Source organism: Carex rostrata, chromosome 2 (assembly GCF_964058835.1).
Source record: "Carex rostrata chromosome 2, lpCarRost1.2, whole genome shotgun sequence".
Classification (NCBI taxonomy): Eukaryota; Viridiplantae; Streptophyta; class Magnoliopsida; order Poales; family Cyperaceae; genus Carex; species Carex rostrata.
Genome location: NC_135919.1, coordinates 11,560,834 through 11,577,276, shown reverse-complemented (window position 1 = coordinate 11,577,276; position 16,443 = coordinate 11,560,834). Strand labels below are relative to the sequence as shown.

Sequence of the window (16,443 nt, the reverse complement as noted above, 5' to 3'; positions counted from 1 at the left end):
TTTTGTTCATCGCATGCAAAAATTTATAGTAAACTTAACTTCAAAAATTCTAGTTTTGTACAACTATTGACTGATGTTGGCAAATACTATCACAAAATTTCTAAAACTTAATGTTAATTACTAATTTCATTTTAATCATTTCACCAAGTCAAAGTTCTTTATTGACTGTTCAAAGTAGAATTGTTATTTTCGTCAACGGTCATTAGACCGTTCCAATTTGATCAATGTAATTTAATTTATGAAATACACTTTTGAATGCCTCCGGGCGTTACGAGGACTTTAATTTTTTGTGGTATAAAATTCACGAGCATTACTTGGATTACAGAAAAAAGTATCGCAAGGAAGAAAAAAAAAACTTTCATTTTTGTCGAAATTAAACATTAAATCACACCATATTACAAGAAAAATCTAATTTCTATGTTGCTTTTGCCTTCACAAATAATACAAAATTAATGTTTCCATCTGAAATTAATATAAAAAATATAATTTTCTTAGCTAGGAAAGAGTACTGAAGAAAGGGTAGTGGAAAAAATTATGAGCGGAGCTGGATTTTTAAATTATGGAAGTCAATCTTATAAAATTTTCATGTTTCATATGGAAATTCATTTTATAAATTTATAGTATCAAGTCATTTAACTCTAAACTATATAAAAACATATGTACAAATATTTTTTTAAACAAATAAAAATCAATTGACTTTTATTCATCTCTCATGAATTTGCCTCTGAAAAATATATATCAACAAAAATATTAGAATCGTATGGGTTAGAATTATAGACAGAATAAACTAAAATCAGTTCTGTGAACGCGTAGACCTAATTTTAAACTTACGTCTAGACTAACATAACTATTTTATATTTGATGACTTAACCGAAACTCTTATTTCACATGACCAATTATCGACTTCCAACTTCCAAATGAAGTCTGAAGTGAGTTGGCATGGACAAGTGGGGTCCGGAGTCCAGATTCATATCTTGATGAACCACTTCGCATTGAATGCCAGGCCTCCCAAATTAGATGCCAACCATTTGCTCGGAGATGTGAAATAAAGGCCATTAAATGGTGGCGTTACAGAGATTCACAGGACCTTCAATAAAAATTCGAGACCAAATCCTCTGCCTCGGAAATTTCTGTCTCCAGAGTCACTGTCGATGGGCCTTCAGTTCAAAAATTAACGGTGACTGACCTTCTTTAAGAGTGACCGGCTCCATCCGGCTGAGGAGGCAGGTGAACTCCTTCCTAAAAATTCACCTCCTTCACCCGCCTTTAATTAAATTTTAAGTATAGGGAAAATAAGGTAGCGATCAGTGATATGATTTGTATGTACCGGAGATCTGTACGGAGTACGAAGCCGATTTTTTTTTTCTGTAGCATTTTAAAAATAATCGTATTTCACAATTTTTTAAATTTGATATGTACAAATGCTAGTAACGCTCGTTTCTTATGTCATTTGAGAAAAGTCACCATTATTAAAATTCAGAAGACAAAATGTTTGAATGTGCAATGATTAATGTAAGAATGGATAAATTAAAATTGTCAAATGAGAATAGAGTAAAAATAGCGATTTTTTTATATTAGTGTGAATGTTGCTTCAATTATACATTTGAAATAGTGAATAGCCGTAACCGAGAAAGAATAGTGTTAACGTAGTGCTAATTAAGAGAAAATATATGCAAGTGAGATTTCAAACGAATTGTCATGACATAAAAATGGCAGAAGTGACGTCAACTTTGTCATTTCGGAATTGTATTGGTGGAGAACTGAAAAAAAAAAATTTCTCTTTCTTCACACATAAGAATAGTCACTATTCCAATATAGGGGTGTCAATGGTTACGGTACGGGTCGGGTGGAGACATTTTCATACTCATGCCCATTAAAATTGACATTACCCATACCCTACCCATACTCATTAAAAATTGATCTTACCCTACCCTACCCTTACCTGTTAATATTATCGGGTAACAAAATGGTAGCGGGTGAATAACAGATAATACTAGTATAATAATTAGTTTTATTATATTTTACAAATTAAACACAAAAACTCATTCATTTTAACACAAATATAAGTGCATTTCTAATAAAAAATAAAATAGTGCAATCAATTCCAACTAAATTAATTTTTATAAAGAATAAAAATTCAAAAACACGAATATACATTTAAGTGGGTTGGAAATTAAATTGAATATACATTTAAGTGGGTTGGAAATTGAATTGAATATATATTTGAATTTTATAATTACCCTATAGGGTAACGGGTACGAAATAGTCATTACCCATACCTTTACCCATTTATTTAACGAAAACAAATTCTTACTCATATCCAATAAGCTAACGAAAAAAAAAACTTACCCATACCTGTCTTATCGAATATGATACGGGTCGGGTAAACGGCTAAAAAGGTACCATTGACACTCCTATTCCAACATTTACAAAGAATAAGAATAGAGAATTAATGTTATTCTAACTATTTTGAATAACAAGAGTATTATTTGGATGCATATTGTTACTCTGAATAATAGTTATTTTCAAATAGCAACTATTATTGACCCATCCAAACATATCCGCGTATTGAGGGGTACGATTAATTTTTTAATAATAATATGTGATTAATGTAATGTATTTTGCATTGTATGTTTGTCAATTTAATATTGTATATGTTTAAGTAATTGTTTCTCTGTGTAAGTACTTCAGTGTCATAATGAAATTCTGTATTACATAATACATAGTAATGTTAGCATTAATATTGTCCTTTATTAAAAAAAACTTAATAGTTTCATGTATTAATAAATCTGTACATGTCATCTCAAACACTAATAATGTTACTTTTTTTCACCTGACGTAAAAGAAAACGATGATAGAAAAAAAATCGGTGTAACTGTGTTATAAGCCTTTCTTTGCTTCGAAAGTATCCATTCAACAGACACTTCAAATTTCAAACAAAATAGAGGAGAAGTAAAATAAAGAAACCCTTCGTTACTGCAGTAGTTGGTCTCTTTTTTCTCTCCCCTCACCAAAGAATTTCGATTCCACAAAGTGACTTAAAGTTTGAGTTTAAATTTGAGATATTTGATCAGAATGTGTACAAATATTAAAGATTATGTAAATTTTAATCTAAACAAAACTAGTTCGGCTTATGACCAATATTTTATATTCAAACTCAAATTTTGAATTACTTTAGAGGATCTGGACCACTTGCAGTTACAGAACCCCTTCCACTATCTCTTAAATTTTTTTTTTTTTGCAAATTTCAAAGGCTTCACCACTTTTTTCAAGTTTTTTTTTTCTTAGCAATAAAAATAGTCATGTACCAAGAAAGTATACGAGCATTCTTATAACTTACAAATATTATTTCTGGTACATGACCAACTTTTTTTTTTTTTTTTTTTTGTAAAATGAATGGCTACAGACTACTTTTAAAAATTAACCCAAAAAATCTTCAAAAGAAAATAGGTCAAAAGGAAGGCCTTGAAGAGATTAATTCGAAAATATGCACTGCCATATTTCAAGTTTGACGAAATTCTAAAGGAAAAAAAAAAGAATAACTACAAATAGAAAGAAATTAAGAAAGAAAGCTGTCGAATGAAAAGTGAAAATAATATTGCTGAAAAAATGTCTATGAATTAATTTAGAAAGTGGTACATAAAATATCAACAATTAATACGAAATTCCCCAGATTAGATTTCAAGATTCAAACAACAAACAGCTTATTAATGTTAATAATTATTGGTTATTCCAATAGCCAAAGGGTGGTCTAACTTTTTGTGTCAAATTTTCAAACAAAAGAATCTCAATGTTTCAAACTCTCGAGGAAAAAAAATACAGAAGATTCGTTTTTACCCTTCTCAAAGTAATATTCATTGCTTTTTGCTTTGGAGGAGACGGAGAGATAGAGAACATCAATGCTGATGTTGACAATACACTAAAAATAAAGCAGAAAAAAAGGTAGATGGAAAGATGGATGTAAATAATTCCATATGTACTCAAAAATTAAAAAGATTTATCAGTACAGTTTGTACAATTTTTTTATTTTTAGAAAAAAAAAGATTAGCAAGAAAGAAATAATTACATTTTTCTTAGAAAAATAAATGGGACCGGTTTAGAGGAAACATATCAAAGGAACCGAATCAATGATTCGGTTCAGAGATTTCGCAAGTATCACACTAACGATCACATATTGTGAGAAATCAATAAGACCAAGTCATTGATTTGATCTCATTGGTCTCTTTCTAAGAGGATCTGGGTGGAAGAGAACAAATAAAGGAGAGGAGACTGAAGAAGGTCTGTGTATTTCACTGCCTCAATTGAAACCAAAACAATAATTTGGTTTTAACAACTCTCCAGATTTTACGTCAACTTGACCACTGAAATCGAACAATTTGGATTAAATCAATAGTTTGGTCCATCTATAAACTAAAAAAAAAAAAAACAACCAGCGTTGTTTCTGATAATTATATTTTTTAAAGTAAAATTTTGTAATTTTTAACCTTTTTGTTTTCTCGGAGAACAAAATTAAAAATCATAAATTCATAATTCACAAATCAAATCACAATGCTGTAAGTTCTCTCCTGTCACCACGCACTCCTACATAGGGTTTTAAATGAGATGAGTTTGAGCTAGTTACTTCTAACTTGTGCTCAGCTCATTTAATAAACGAGCGAGTTAACTCGAGTTGAGATAGTAATAACCAACTGTAAAGCCAACTCGAGTTGAAACTGATTTGAGTTGTAAATGAATGATTTAAAGCGAGCCATTAATGAGCGAGTTATGAGTGAGTTACGATATCGAGCAATTTTGTACAACCCTACTCCTACACAACTACAGCACCTTTTAAATAGACGCATAGACATAGTCATCTACAACAGTTGCACGTGAGGAAGATGCTTTGTCACATGCTTGGGTTATAGTGTGATTAGTTGACCATGTGCAGTTTAACAAGCGCTTGTATGTTGTTTAGCTTTGGATATCTTACTTTGAACTTCACCAACTAGTCAACTAGTGTCAGACAATTATCAAATAATTAACCACTAGGCGGACTTTTGTAAGATCTAGATTTATATAATTTATTTATGAACATGGTTCCAATATTTCGTGTCATCCTCATACTTAATATGTTCGTTTTTAAAGTTTAAACTGTTAATTCGAATCACTTAATATTATATCTATACTAAGATATGTTAATTTTTTATTTTTTTACTATTTTTTAAGATAGATACAAAATCACTGTTTTTAGATGGTTCAAAACATGTAGGTTCTGTTCGGCGCGCTGATGGGAATGGGTGTGGGAATAGAAAAAGTGAAAATTTGAACTGTTTTTTTACTGTTCACGTGGGGAAAAAAAAAATACAGTTGAACTGAATTTTTTTTTTTCCACGTAAACAGTAATGCGGCCGAACATGACCGTATTTTGTACCTTTTAGATAGTATTTTTTTTTTCTAAAAACTATAAAATTCAATTTCAATTTTGAAAATAAAAACATAAAATATGAGACATGATGAATTATGAAAAATATGAGATATTGAAACCCTCTTCTTTAGTTATAAATTACCTTCATTCAAGTAAGACCTTTTTTTATACGTAATGTACATTAGGCAAACAAAAAATTTGAAATGCCCTTTTTTAAGGAATGTAAGTATAAGCTATATTAACATTCAACATATGTTTGAAGTTTAGACGAAACATATAATCACAATAATATTAATATAAATATTTTTCAGAGCAAGCATAAAACGTTGACATAAATTTTTCTTACATTATAGCAGAAGAGCTAATGAAATAATTTAAATAAAAATATGGGGAGTACAAGCTTTTTATATAAATATTTTTTGAATTGACAATTTTTTTTCCATTTCAATAGATACTATAAGTTTATAACACATTTTGATACTTTATATAAATATTTCATTCATTGAAAATAGATGCAAACATTTTAATCGTCCGTAATCGGACCCGGTCCGTTGGTCGTAGCCATAGGTTAATTTTGTCTTCGTTAAAATAGCTTTTTTTTTTTTTTTTGAGTTAGCTTCTTGAATCTGCTGGAGAGAAACAAATTAGGCTCTTCCTTTGAGAATTGAATCTGCTGGAGAAACAAATTAGGCTCTTCCTTTGAGAAAATGGAAATTTCGGTTATAAGAAAAGCCCGAGTAGGCTCTTTGTCCTTTTGCTGTTGTGAAGATTCTAACGACAAATGTATTAAAAAGCTACTGTTTAAAGAATGAATTAGTTAATAAAACAGAGGGAGCGCATTAATGACTTTGGGAAATGGAAACATAAGAAGGGTCGGATTCTCTCCGTATAGACTATAGAGTATAGATTATAGAATGCTTCTGTTTCTTTCTTTCTTTCTTTCATTCTTTTTTTTGGGTTACACCGCCCATGGCCACAAACCCACAACGCAATGCTTCTGTTTCGTGCCGTTGCAGTTCGGACTGTAGAGTGTGGACCGACGTAACCTACTGGTCGCATTTAATTGCTATGGGATGCCGTGCTGTTATAGGACCAGTTTTCTCAGGCAATTTATAAGAAGTGCTACTGTGCAATTTAAGCTGAAATTCCCTCGTCGAAGTGCGAGAAAAATACGCTTGGGGTTGAATAAATAACAATTATGTTTTCAAACTTTTTATTCAATAAATACTCGTTAATGTGCATTGTACAACAGTTTTTTTTTTTTTCTTGTTTCTCAGTAGTTTTTGGAGAATTCAGTCCATCCCTAATCAATTTTGTTTAATTACTTTTGTACTTACAATAATAGAATGTAAATTTATGGTAGTTAACTTATCAGCATTATTGATGGGGCTCTTTTTTATTTTCGTTTTGCGTCTATCTAGACATATAAAAAAAGTCATCCCGTAATCGGATACATCACGATACAGTATGATTTTGCCACAACACGGTACTAAAAGTGTATTGTGACCATTTACGTGAGATGATAATTTTTTTGAAATATTGTCACAGCCTGCGAATTGGTATGGTCAAGTCACATGATCACGCGTCATCATTACCAAATGATCTATTTTAAATAAATTAACTTAGATTATGACAAATAGTTAAATATGACTAACATGATAAACGTTGCCCTCTTCTGGATAAATGCATTTAGGTTTGTACAACATGACTAATGTATTGTGATTGTCATTTTGAATTTGATTATGGCACGACATGTAGAATCTGACTTAATCATACGACACGGCAATACAATCCATTTTAGACACTTAGGTTTCTTAGATTAATGATTGTTTGTATATATTACCTTTTAAGTATGATAATTTAAAAGTTACCTCTCTTATTTTAATATGAGAATATTTTCAATGTAAATTTCAAAATTTTCTTTATAATAATGATATTTTCATAACTATTAATGTATGGTTGCATGTTAAATTTTCTTTATCTCATTTGTTTTATTTGTTTTAGAACAATGCTAGAGTAGATTTCTTTGTTTCTATGGTTAATATGTAATCGAATGTTTTGATTTTGCATTTTGGATATTGGAATTTTTGTGTTGAAATTTGTGTTTGCTTGATTGTGTTTGATTTTAATTGCTTAGTAGAAATTGTTTGATTATTATTGGTTTGCCAATAGATGAATGGCCACGTCTGTAGCGCATTACAACCCTTATAATCTCTCGACCAAACTAATTACATGAGGTAGGATTAGTGACCCGAAAGGTGAAACCAAGTAGTAGCCGAAAGGTGAACATTTCCTCTTATTGACGGATAAGAGGTTACCTTTAGTATACCAAATAAGCAACTAGGTAATTCAGACCAATATACGACAGTTGAGGTCTAGAACCCGACGAGGGCAGATATTGCAATTTCATACCAAGTTAATGAACCAAAATACGACGGTTGATGTTTAGGAACATTAGGTCTGGTCAGTAAAATCCTACACAAAGGAACAACACAAAGAAACTGTATCTGGTGCATTAACTCGAAGTCAGTACGGGTCAGACAGGAAGCTGTACGACCCGTATTAACTGATACGACTCGGACAGAAAGCTGTACGACCCGTATCCGAGACTGAGAGACAGAACTTAGATGAGTCTGAAACTCTGAAAACGCCTTTTATCATTGATTTCAAAACCAAACTTTACTTTCTGTCATTTAATTATTGCAATTAAACTTAGGAAACATAATTACCCAAACCAACTTTTCCAACTTCTAGTTTTTAGCTATTTTAAGTAGAATCTGGTTGATACCTGAACCGTCCCTTGGATCGATACCTGACAATACAAACGATAGGATTGTGCACTTGCAGTATAAATCAAGAGTTAGTCAAGGTTAAAAGGTACAACTTGCTGTACTGAAACTTTGTGCATACTTTTGTGTGAACGACAACCATCCCTCCAACAAAATATCTTGCCCTAGCATTTCTTCTCCCATATCTTAACAAAAATTTCCGTCTACTCTAAAAACATAACACCAAGATGGCACTCCTTCTCCAAGCCCGTCAGCTACTGACAAGACTTACCAATGATTTGCGGCTACAAAACCCCACATACCAACATCATACTGACATGAGAGACCTTACAGCGGTTATAGTTACAATTTATGTTCAATGTCCGAATGTCAAACCATTGGAGAAAACTTTTTTCTCTATCTATGAGGATAACATAATAGTTGCTGAAGACCTGACATCACGCATGGCGTTGCACTTCATCCACACTAGAGATGACCATGTCGCAACATACTTCAACACGCACATCTTCAGTCGAACGAAGAAAGCATGACAGATGGTGGCTGACCGTCTGACACAACAGCTAGACATCGCAAGAGACACCAGCCTAAGTTAAGCATGGGACTTACCAACTAAAGGTAATCCTATTATCCAATTTCTTTTTACAGTACATATTTAAATATATTTCTTCAACTCCCCCCCCACTACACACTTGTCCCCAACTTAGATACACACATAAACAGCTTAAACACTCATAACACCACCAACAAACATATGTCACATTCACTCCACTATGTCCATTCACTACACTATCCACTACACAAAATGTGTCATGAATATATCCACCCTTGACACTATTTAAATCAGCCTAATCTCATCTATCACTTTTTCTGTAGCTTGTAAAAGAAACTCTAACAAAAAATCACCCCTTTAACAAAATATCCTGCCCTACTATTCCTTTCCCCATATATGAACAAAATTTCCCCGTCTACTCTAAAAACATAACACCAAGATGACACTCCTTCCTCTCTAAGCCCGTCAGCTACTGATAAGACTTACCAATGATTTGCGGCTATAAAATCCCACATACCAACATCATACTGACATGAGAGGCCTCACAGCGGTTATAGTTACAATTTACGTTCGACGTCCGAACATTGAACTGTTGGAGAAAACTCTTTTCTCTACATATGAGGATTACATAATAATTGCTGAAGACCTGACATCACGCATGGCGTTGCACTTCATCCACGCCTACTACACTGGAGACGACCATGTTTCAACATACAATTCAACACGAAAAAAACATGGCAGATGGTGGCCGACCGTCTGGCATAACAGTTGGACGTCGCAAGAGACACCATCTGTCGTTTATATGACAAGCTTTATCAATCCAAACTCGGCTATAACATCTTATCTGATAAAGTCAGGTACTCCCAAATGTTGGAGACTCTTAAGAATAATGCCCATCTCAGATAACTGTCCGACGAGGCAGCCAACCAACGCTGTCAAATTGTTATTCTTGAAAATCACCTGCACTACTTGGCGAATATCAATGCAATGCTGTGGACGACCCACCATAACCTGCTCCAACTCACCAGGTCAAGTGAGGAAGTGTGACATGTGGCAATAGCCTCTTCTACAAATCCTACATCTGCATCCTCCTTGTCTTATGAGCTTTACCCACACCTTTTGTAACTATATTTTGTAAATTACACTACTATTTGGTGGGAAAGCAATATAAATCACTTTTTGCAATTTTACTGTTGCACCACATTTCATTCTAATTATTACATGACATACCTAACTAGTACTCCCATGCACTTTTTAATTAAATCATCACCCTGTTCCTCTTAACACACTAAAGATTAATTGATCGACATGTTTTCTTTCTATTCTCGGATTACAACAGGAGAATTTTTTTTGCAGAAATAAATGATTTGCTCGCTTGCACCAGCAAAACATTTGCACAAAATCACTTCGTAGAACTTCATTATCACAACATATTGCATTCTGATTGTCGCAACATATTGCATTCTAACTATAGCCTAACATGTATCTGCCTAGTAGTTACACTTTCTAATTAAATAATGTTGATGTTCCACTTAACACATTACAGATAAATTCACCCTTTAACCTTTTTTTTTTTTAATATTTATTGAACAACTGACCCCTCTTAATTGAGTCTTCCTTCAATGATGATTATCAGTTTATTTCATACATTAGTAAGATTTAGTTGATTTTTATACATCCCACTAAATTTTCCATAATTGCAAATTGAATCTCTCTGCAACTCTTCATGTCATACATGTGCACCCTATGTTCATTATGTTTTCTCGTATACCTATACCACTGATACCGGCTCAAACTTAAACTGGTACATGTCCAATTAACCATACCTAATTGATTGTAGTTATTCAACCATGTTTACCATGTAACAGTACAAATGTAATAATTAAAATTAATTATAAGAGCAATTTTGTCACAACATGCTCAATACCTCACTTACTGTAGAACTTTTTCCTACACATACACTTACAAAAGTGTTCTCAAATACCAACTGATATAGTTCCAATATTCTGAACAACTTCACATTTCATAGACTTAAATTACATATTTTCCAAAATTTCAAGATAATTTACCGAAATAACCAACTGTATTAGTACTTCGGCACCTCTAATAGATAGAAATTTCAAAATTTAAATGGAAATCTTTCGTATGGATTTCTCTTAGGTTAAAAATACAAAAACTTCATATTTTGATCAAATGTTGAACATATAATACTTCTCCCTCAAATTAGACATCATAGTGGGTTAGCATTGAATAATAAGAAATTCAGTTATATCTCATGGATTTTAGTTATGAATATTTCTCATCAATAAATTTAGATGAAAAATGCACGAGTTTAAAAAAAGAGCTTACAAACAAAGACAACTACCTTAGCACAGATAGAAAGAGCAATCCATACAACAACAAAATTGGAGAATTATTGCTTAATTCCAATTGAGAAAAAGCTGAACTTTTCAACAAATGTAAACTACTTTGTTAATGTTGGTTGATTATTGAATTAGTTTGTATAATAGTGTCGACCACTTGGCCTCTTCAATTTCAATATTGTTCTTATGTAAGATAGTTACGTTCTCCATCTATCCTGCAATCTCTATTGTATGTATTGTTGAACACGTTTACATATTCCAATATAATTTGAAACACTTTCTAATAGGTTTACATGTTTACTTCCTAATATGTTTACTGCATTACATGTCTTCCAATAAATTTCTGACATTACATGCAAACTGTAATAAATCTATACAAATGAGAAGTTTTCATGCAACTCTGAATTATTGAAAAAAAAATTGACCATAAAAGTTTTCATGCAACACTTTAAATATTTAGGATCCTGATAACAATCCCCGCAGTCTCAACCCCGCAAAAAACCTCGCACAAACTGCCAAAAAGTCATGGGGGAACCGCTCAATCATTAATACTCCGTAGAAACTGTTAGTATTTAACTTGAAGCATCAAAGTATTTATCCTGGATTTGCAAAGTATTAATCCCTATGCAATGATCTCTATTTATGACTGAACAAATCAATCCATCAATTGTCCCCGCACAATTTTTTTTTTTTTTGAATTGTCCCCGCACAACTCGGGACCATTAAATAAACAATCCCTCATAAATACTTATCAGTTATCTCCGCACAAATTTTTTTTTTTTTTGGATTGTCCCCGCACAACTAGGGACCATTAAATAAACAATCCCCAGACTCAATGATAAATACTTCTCAGACATAATGATAAATATTTTATGCTACATGGATAAATACTTTATGTTACATGGATAAAAACTTCTTAGACATAATTGTGACTTTCAGTAAAACATCAATAATAAATACTTTTCAGACATAATGATAAATACTTTATGTTGCATGGATAAATATTTTATGTTACATGGATAATTACTTCTCAGACATAATTGCAACTTACAGTAAAATACTTCTCAGACATAATGATAAATACTTTATGTTACATGGATAAATACGTCACAGACATAATTGCAACTTACAGTAAAACGTCTGTGACAATGATAAATACTTCTCAGATATAATGGTAAATACTTCTCAGAACAATGATAAATATTTTATTGAACTTTGTTCTTAAACTTGTCAAATCAAAGTATTAACATGTCAGGGACAATGATAAATACTTCTCAAACATACGGATAAATGCTTGTCAGAACGATGATAAATATTTTTCTTGAACATCAATAAACATATAAATAATTGTTAGCGGAGATTGTTATTAAAGGAAAGTATAATTAATGCGGGATTGTTATTAGAGGACAGTATAATTAATGCGGGGATTGTTAATAAAAGGACAGAATAATTAATGCGAGGATTGTTATTAATTCACAGTAATTAATGCGATGATAAATGAAAATTCTTAGCGGAATTAATGGAGAGATAAAAGACAGTTAAGGAAGTTAATTTGAAGAGAGAGAGTGCGAGAATAAATGGGGGGACAGGGGTAGAGAATTAGTATAATTATTCAAATATTTATGATCATCAACGCCAACTGATAATATAACATACAAAAGTCCATTACACTTGCCAAGAAAAAAACTTTCCCACAAAATATATTACACCGCTCGGAAAGAATACCATCCCAAACAAAGAACGTACATATCGAACAACACAACATAGCAGTTGCGGCAAATTCATTACTAAAAGTGTGCGCGAATAACGGTCAGATTGATTTGGGCCAGAAGGTTACCCAATTAATCCAATCGTACCTAATATGGGATCGACTCGTGGTATAAAATTTCAAAGATACAGATTCTGGGCCTTTAACTAAAGACGATGCATTATTTGTTGATGGAATATCATACCCTCATGGGCTTATATGAATTTTTGTACCATGAAGGCCCATATCTCTCTGGTAGACCGATTGAGGAACCTTTTGGACCTACTGATCAGTGATAGATTTCAACTAGAACGGGTTCAGCTAAACTCTCCTAGAGAAGCAGGGTGTGAGATAGAGGGTTCTTGTTCTTCGCTTCCGACAGCAGCCGCAGCATCGATCGCAAGTCACAGTAGATTAAAAATGGGGATGCCTTCGGGGGACCAACGCAGCACTACCACCAGGAACAAAGCGATAGCTTTTGCTCTTTGCAAACATCTCTCTCTTGATGCAGTAAGCTCTTTCATCTTTTGTGATGTCTCGCTCGATCTACCAGTTTAATTTTAGAACTGTAAACAGAGGAACCCATATGTGTGCTTATTAACATTCACTGGACTTATTCTACGCGGATGGGAGCTCATTGTTATTTCAGTGAATTGATTATTGATATCAACAAAGTGAAGCAATTCGGTGTTGTTGGTATCTATTTCTAGATTAGGTCAAATTCACTCAAAATTCAATTGGAATTAGCAATTTCAATTTCGTAGGTTACATTGGAAAGAATTAACCACGGCCTTAAGAACATTACTGCTATCACCTTATACTTATTCCAGTTATTCGTTTGTCCACAATAAAAAAAAATAGTATTCAGGAAATTCCAAGCTCTTGATCATAATTATAACTCACTAATTTTTGTATCACATGCAATTGCAAGTTTCATCAGTTATTGTTGTATCTTTAATGTAATTTACCAGCGGGTTAGTGCTTTTCTTTTCAACCAATTGCTACTGATTTTTCTTTTGTTTTTTCTAGAGCAAAGTTCCTGCAAAAGTTATTGAAGAAAGTGACATTAATGGTTTGCTTTCGAGTATTGTGACACCTTTTCCAAATCAGGATGAGGTAAGTAATTGCCTTCTAATCTATTGTCATTCATAGCACCTCTTTGCTTGCTAAACATAACATGAAAGAATTTATATTCATAAAGTTAATATTTAACCCTAAAAATCTGGTGTCTGAACCATCCTTGAATAAGCTGATCCTTTTGCTAATGATTATTCAGGCAACAATGGATTTGATTCAAATTCACAAGTTTTTAAGGTAATTTACAATATTTTGTTAATATATGTAACTGTTCTTTATATTCCAGGTCATGAAATGGGTTGAATTTACAAGCAAATTTGATGGAAAAACGGATGCCACAAAGTCTATGCTCAATACCTTAAATAATGATTTGTCACAAAAGTCGGTATTGGTGGGCCCTGGCTATAACCCGTCAGTAGCTGACATTATTGTACTTCCAGTTATTCATCCTTTCTTGGTATGTTAATGTACATTTCTTAAATAATTGCACTATTTTATCATCTTGTTTAATTCTCTTTTCAGTCTTAACTATCTGTGTCCATTTAAGCTTAGTAAATCAAAGTAATATGTGAAAATTTTATTTTTCTGCGTATCATTTCCTCCTTTCATTTTAATGACAATTGTAGGAATCAAAGGTAAACAGACTAGTACAATTTTCTTGGATGTTTATTTATAGAGTTTTTCCTTCTTTCAGATTAGTCTTGCCACGACTGACATAGAAAGTCTCCCTCATTTAATTAGATGGGCTGACTATATTCAGGTACAGTATCATATACTTACATTTTTGCACACATGGGATCAACTTAGATAATTTTTGTTATAACCAGCATTGCAATTTATGTATTTGATCTCTATTCAATTTTTTTTTTTTTTTTATTTGTTTCAGAATGTAGTAGATTTTGGGGGGTCGATTGAAAAGATCCAGGTCAAGAGGGCGCCATTCACACCTCCTGCTGCTGTGAGTAGTTTTCAGATTCAGTTGTCTGATAAATATTTCTTATGGATCTAGTGAGAGTAAACTGGTCTACAAAGCATGTAGAGATGCATGATATGCATCTTTCACATAACTAGCAAATTTTTAAACATTCATGGCATGCAAAACATGCCAAAGAGTTATGTAGAGTTGAAAGCTTGTTGTAAAGAGTAAGTACTATAATGTAGTAACAATTTTTTTTTTTGAGTAAAGGTTGGATGTCAAGCCACCCAACTATTTAATATCCACAAGGATTCCCCCATCCGGGTTTCGAACCTGTGACCTCTCACACGGAGAGCATTTGCCTTTGCCACTAGACCAAAGTTTGGTTCTCTATAATGTAGTAACAATTATTAAACATATGCTGTATAAGTTCTCATGCCATGTAGTTCCCCAGTACGGGTTGAGGTGAGGTTGTTTGCTCTCAACTCTTTGAAATCTGAAAATTAATTTTAGAGAGGTATATAGTGAATTCTTTAATGTGCGTTTGTAAAGAGGCTGCCGTAAAAAACAAACACTTGCGGGTTGGGGGCGGGGGGGGGGGGGGGGGTTATGAGAGGGGTGCCCAACTATTGTGATGCTTCCTATTACCGTCATAATCGGGCCACATTTGATTGGATGAATCACAAAAAAAGGATGATTGATTTTGGACAGCTTTTTCTTCCATTTTTCACTATTAAGAGAGTCTGTTCATGTCTTTTTATTTCTGCAGAGTTTGAAGAAAAATGAGAAAGCAGAGATTGATCCAGCATCCAAAAAAGAGGTTACCTCTGTGAAAAATGCTGAGAAGCCATCCACCAGTGGCACTCCAGAAAAAGTTGTTACTGAGATATACATATTTTTGTTTCTGATTTTTCTTAATTTATGCCCCAAAATTAGCTGAATCAACTGAAACAAATGCTTAATTTTTTAACTATTGATTCTAGCAAAAGAAAGCAATAACTGAAGAGAAAGGAAAATCGAAAAGCGATAAAAAAACAGAGGAGAAAAAGAAAGCACCTGAGGAGTCGGTAGCGAAGGATGCTGAGTGTAGTGTTTCTCTGCTCAACATACAAGTCGGCTGTATCCTTAGTGCTAAAAAGCATCCTTCAGCTGACAGGTACCACGCGACACCCTCTCCCTAACCATTTACACACACACACACAACAAGAAAAAAGAAAAAAGAAAAAAGAAAAGAAAAAGAAACAAAGAAAGGAAGACTACCATGCAAATAAAATGTAAAATGGGATCTCCTTGCACATCTTGAACAGTTTGCTGGTGGAGGAGATAGATGTAGGGGAGGAAACTCCACGCCAGGTTGTTAGTGGCCTTGCAAAATATTGCACCCCAGAGGAGCTCACAGTGAGTTCTCAAAATTGAAATTTCATTGAATTATTATATATCATACACCTGTTTCTGAATTTTAATGGGCTTAATATTTTGTTGTATGGAAATTTTTGAAGAATCGACTTGTGGTGCTTATCACAAATGTGAAGCCTGGAAAGTTGCGTGATGTCTTGTCTTGTGGTTTGGTATATCTTGTTTCTTTTCTTTCCATGTT

The 16,443-nt window shown here is 33.0% G+C and overlaps 1 protein-coding gene across 2 annotated transcripts in view; it reads left to right on the top strand.

Moving 5' to 3' along the window:
- The first annotated feature begins 13,153 nt into the window (after positions 1–13,153).
- LOC144574849 (Nucleic acid-binding, OB-fold-like protein) overlaps positions 13,154–16,443 on the top strand; it is a 100,400-nt gene continuing 97,110 nt past the window's right edge. Inside the window, exons 1-9 of one of the 2 annotated variants that reach the window (XM_078324933.1) lie at positions 13,154–13,363; positions 13,883–13,969; positions 14,217–14,387; positions 14,625–14,690; positions 14,817–14,888; positions 15,616–15,720; positions 15,830–16,002; positions 16,154–16,244; positions 16,346–16,414. In XM_078324933.1, coding sequence (XP_078181059.1) covers positions 13,274–13,363; positions 13,883–13,969; positions 14,217–14,387; positions 14,625–14,690; positions 14,817–14,888; positions 15,616–15,720; positions 15,830–16,002; positions 16,154–16,244; positions 16,346–16,414 — 924 coding nt within the window. In that variant the 5' untranslated portion in view covers positions 13,154–13,273. The remainder of the gene's footprint in view (positions 13,364–13,882; positions 13,970–14,216; positions 14,388–14,624; positions 14,691–14,816; positions 14,889–15,615; positions 15,721–15,829; positions 16,003–16,153; positions 16,245–16,345; positions 16,415–16,443) is intronic. The other variant, XM_078324941.1, reaches the window with a different exon arrangement.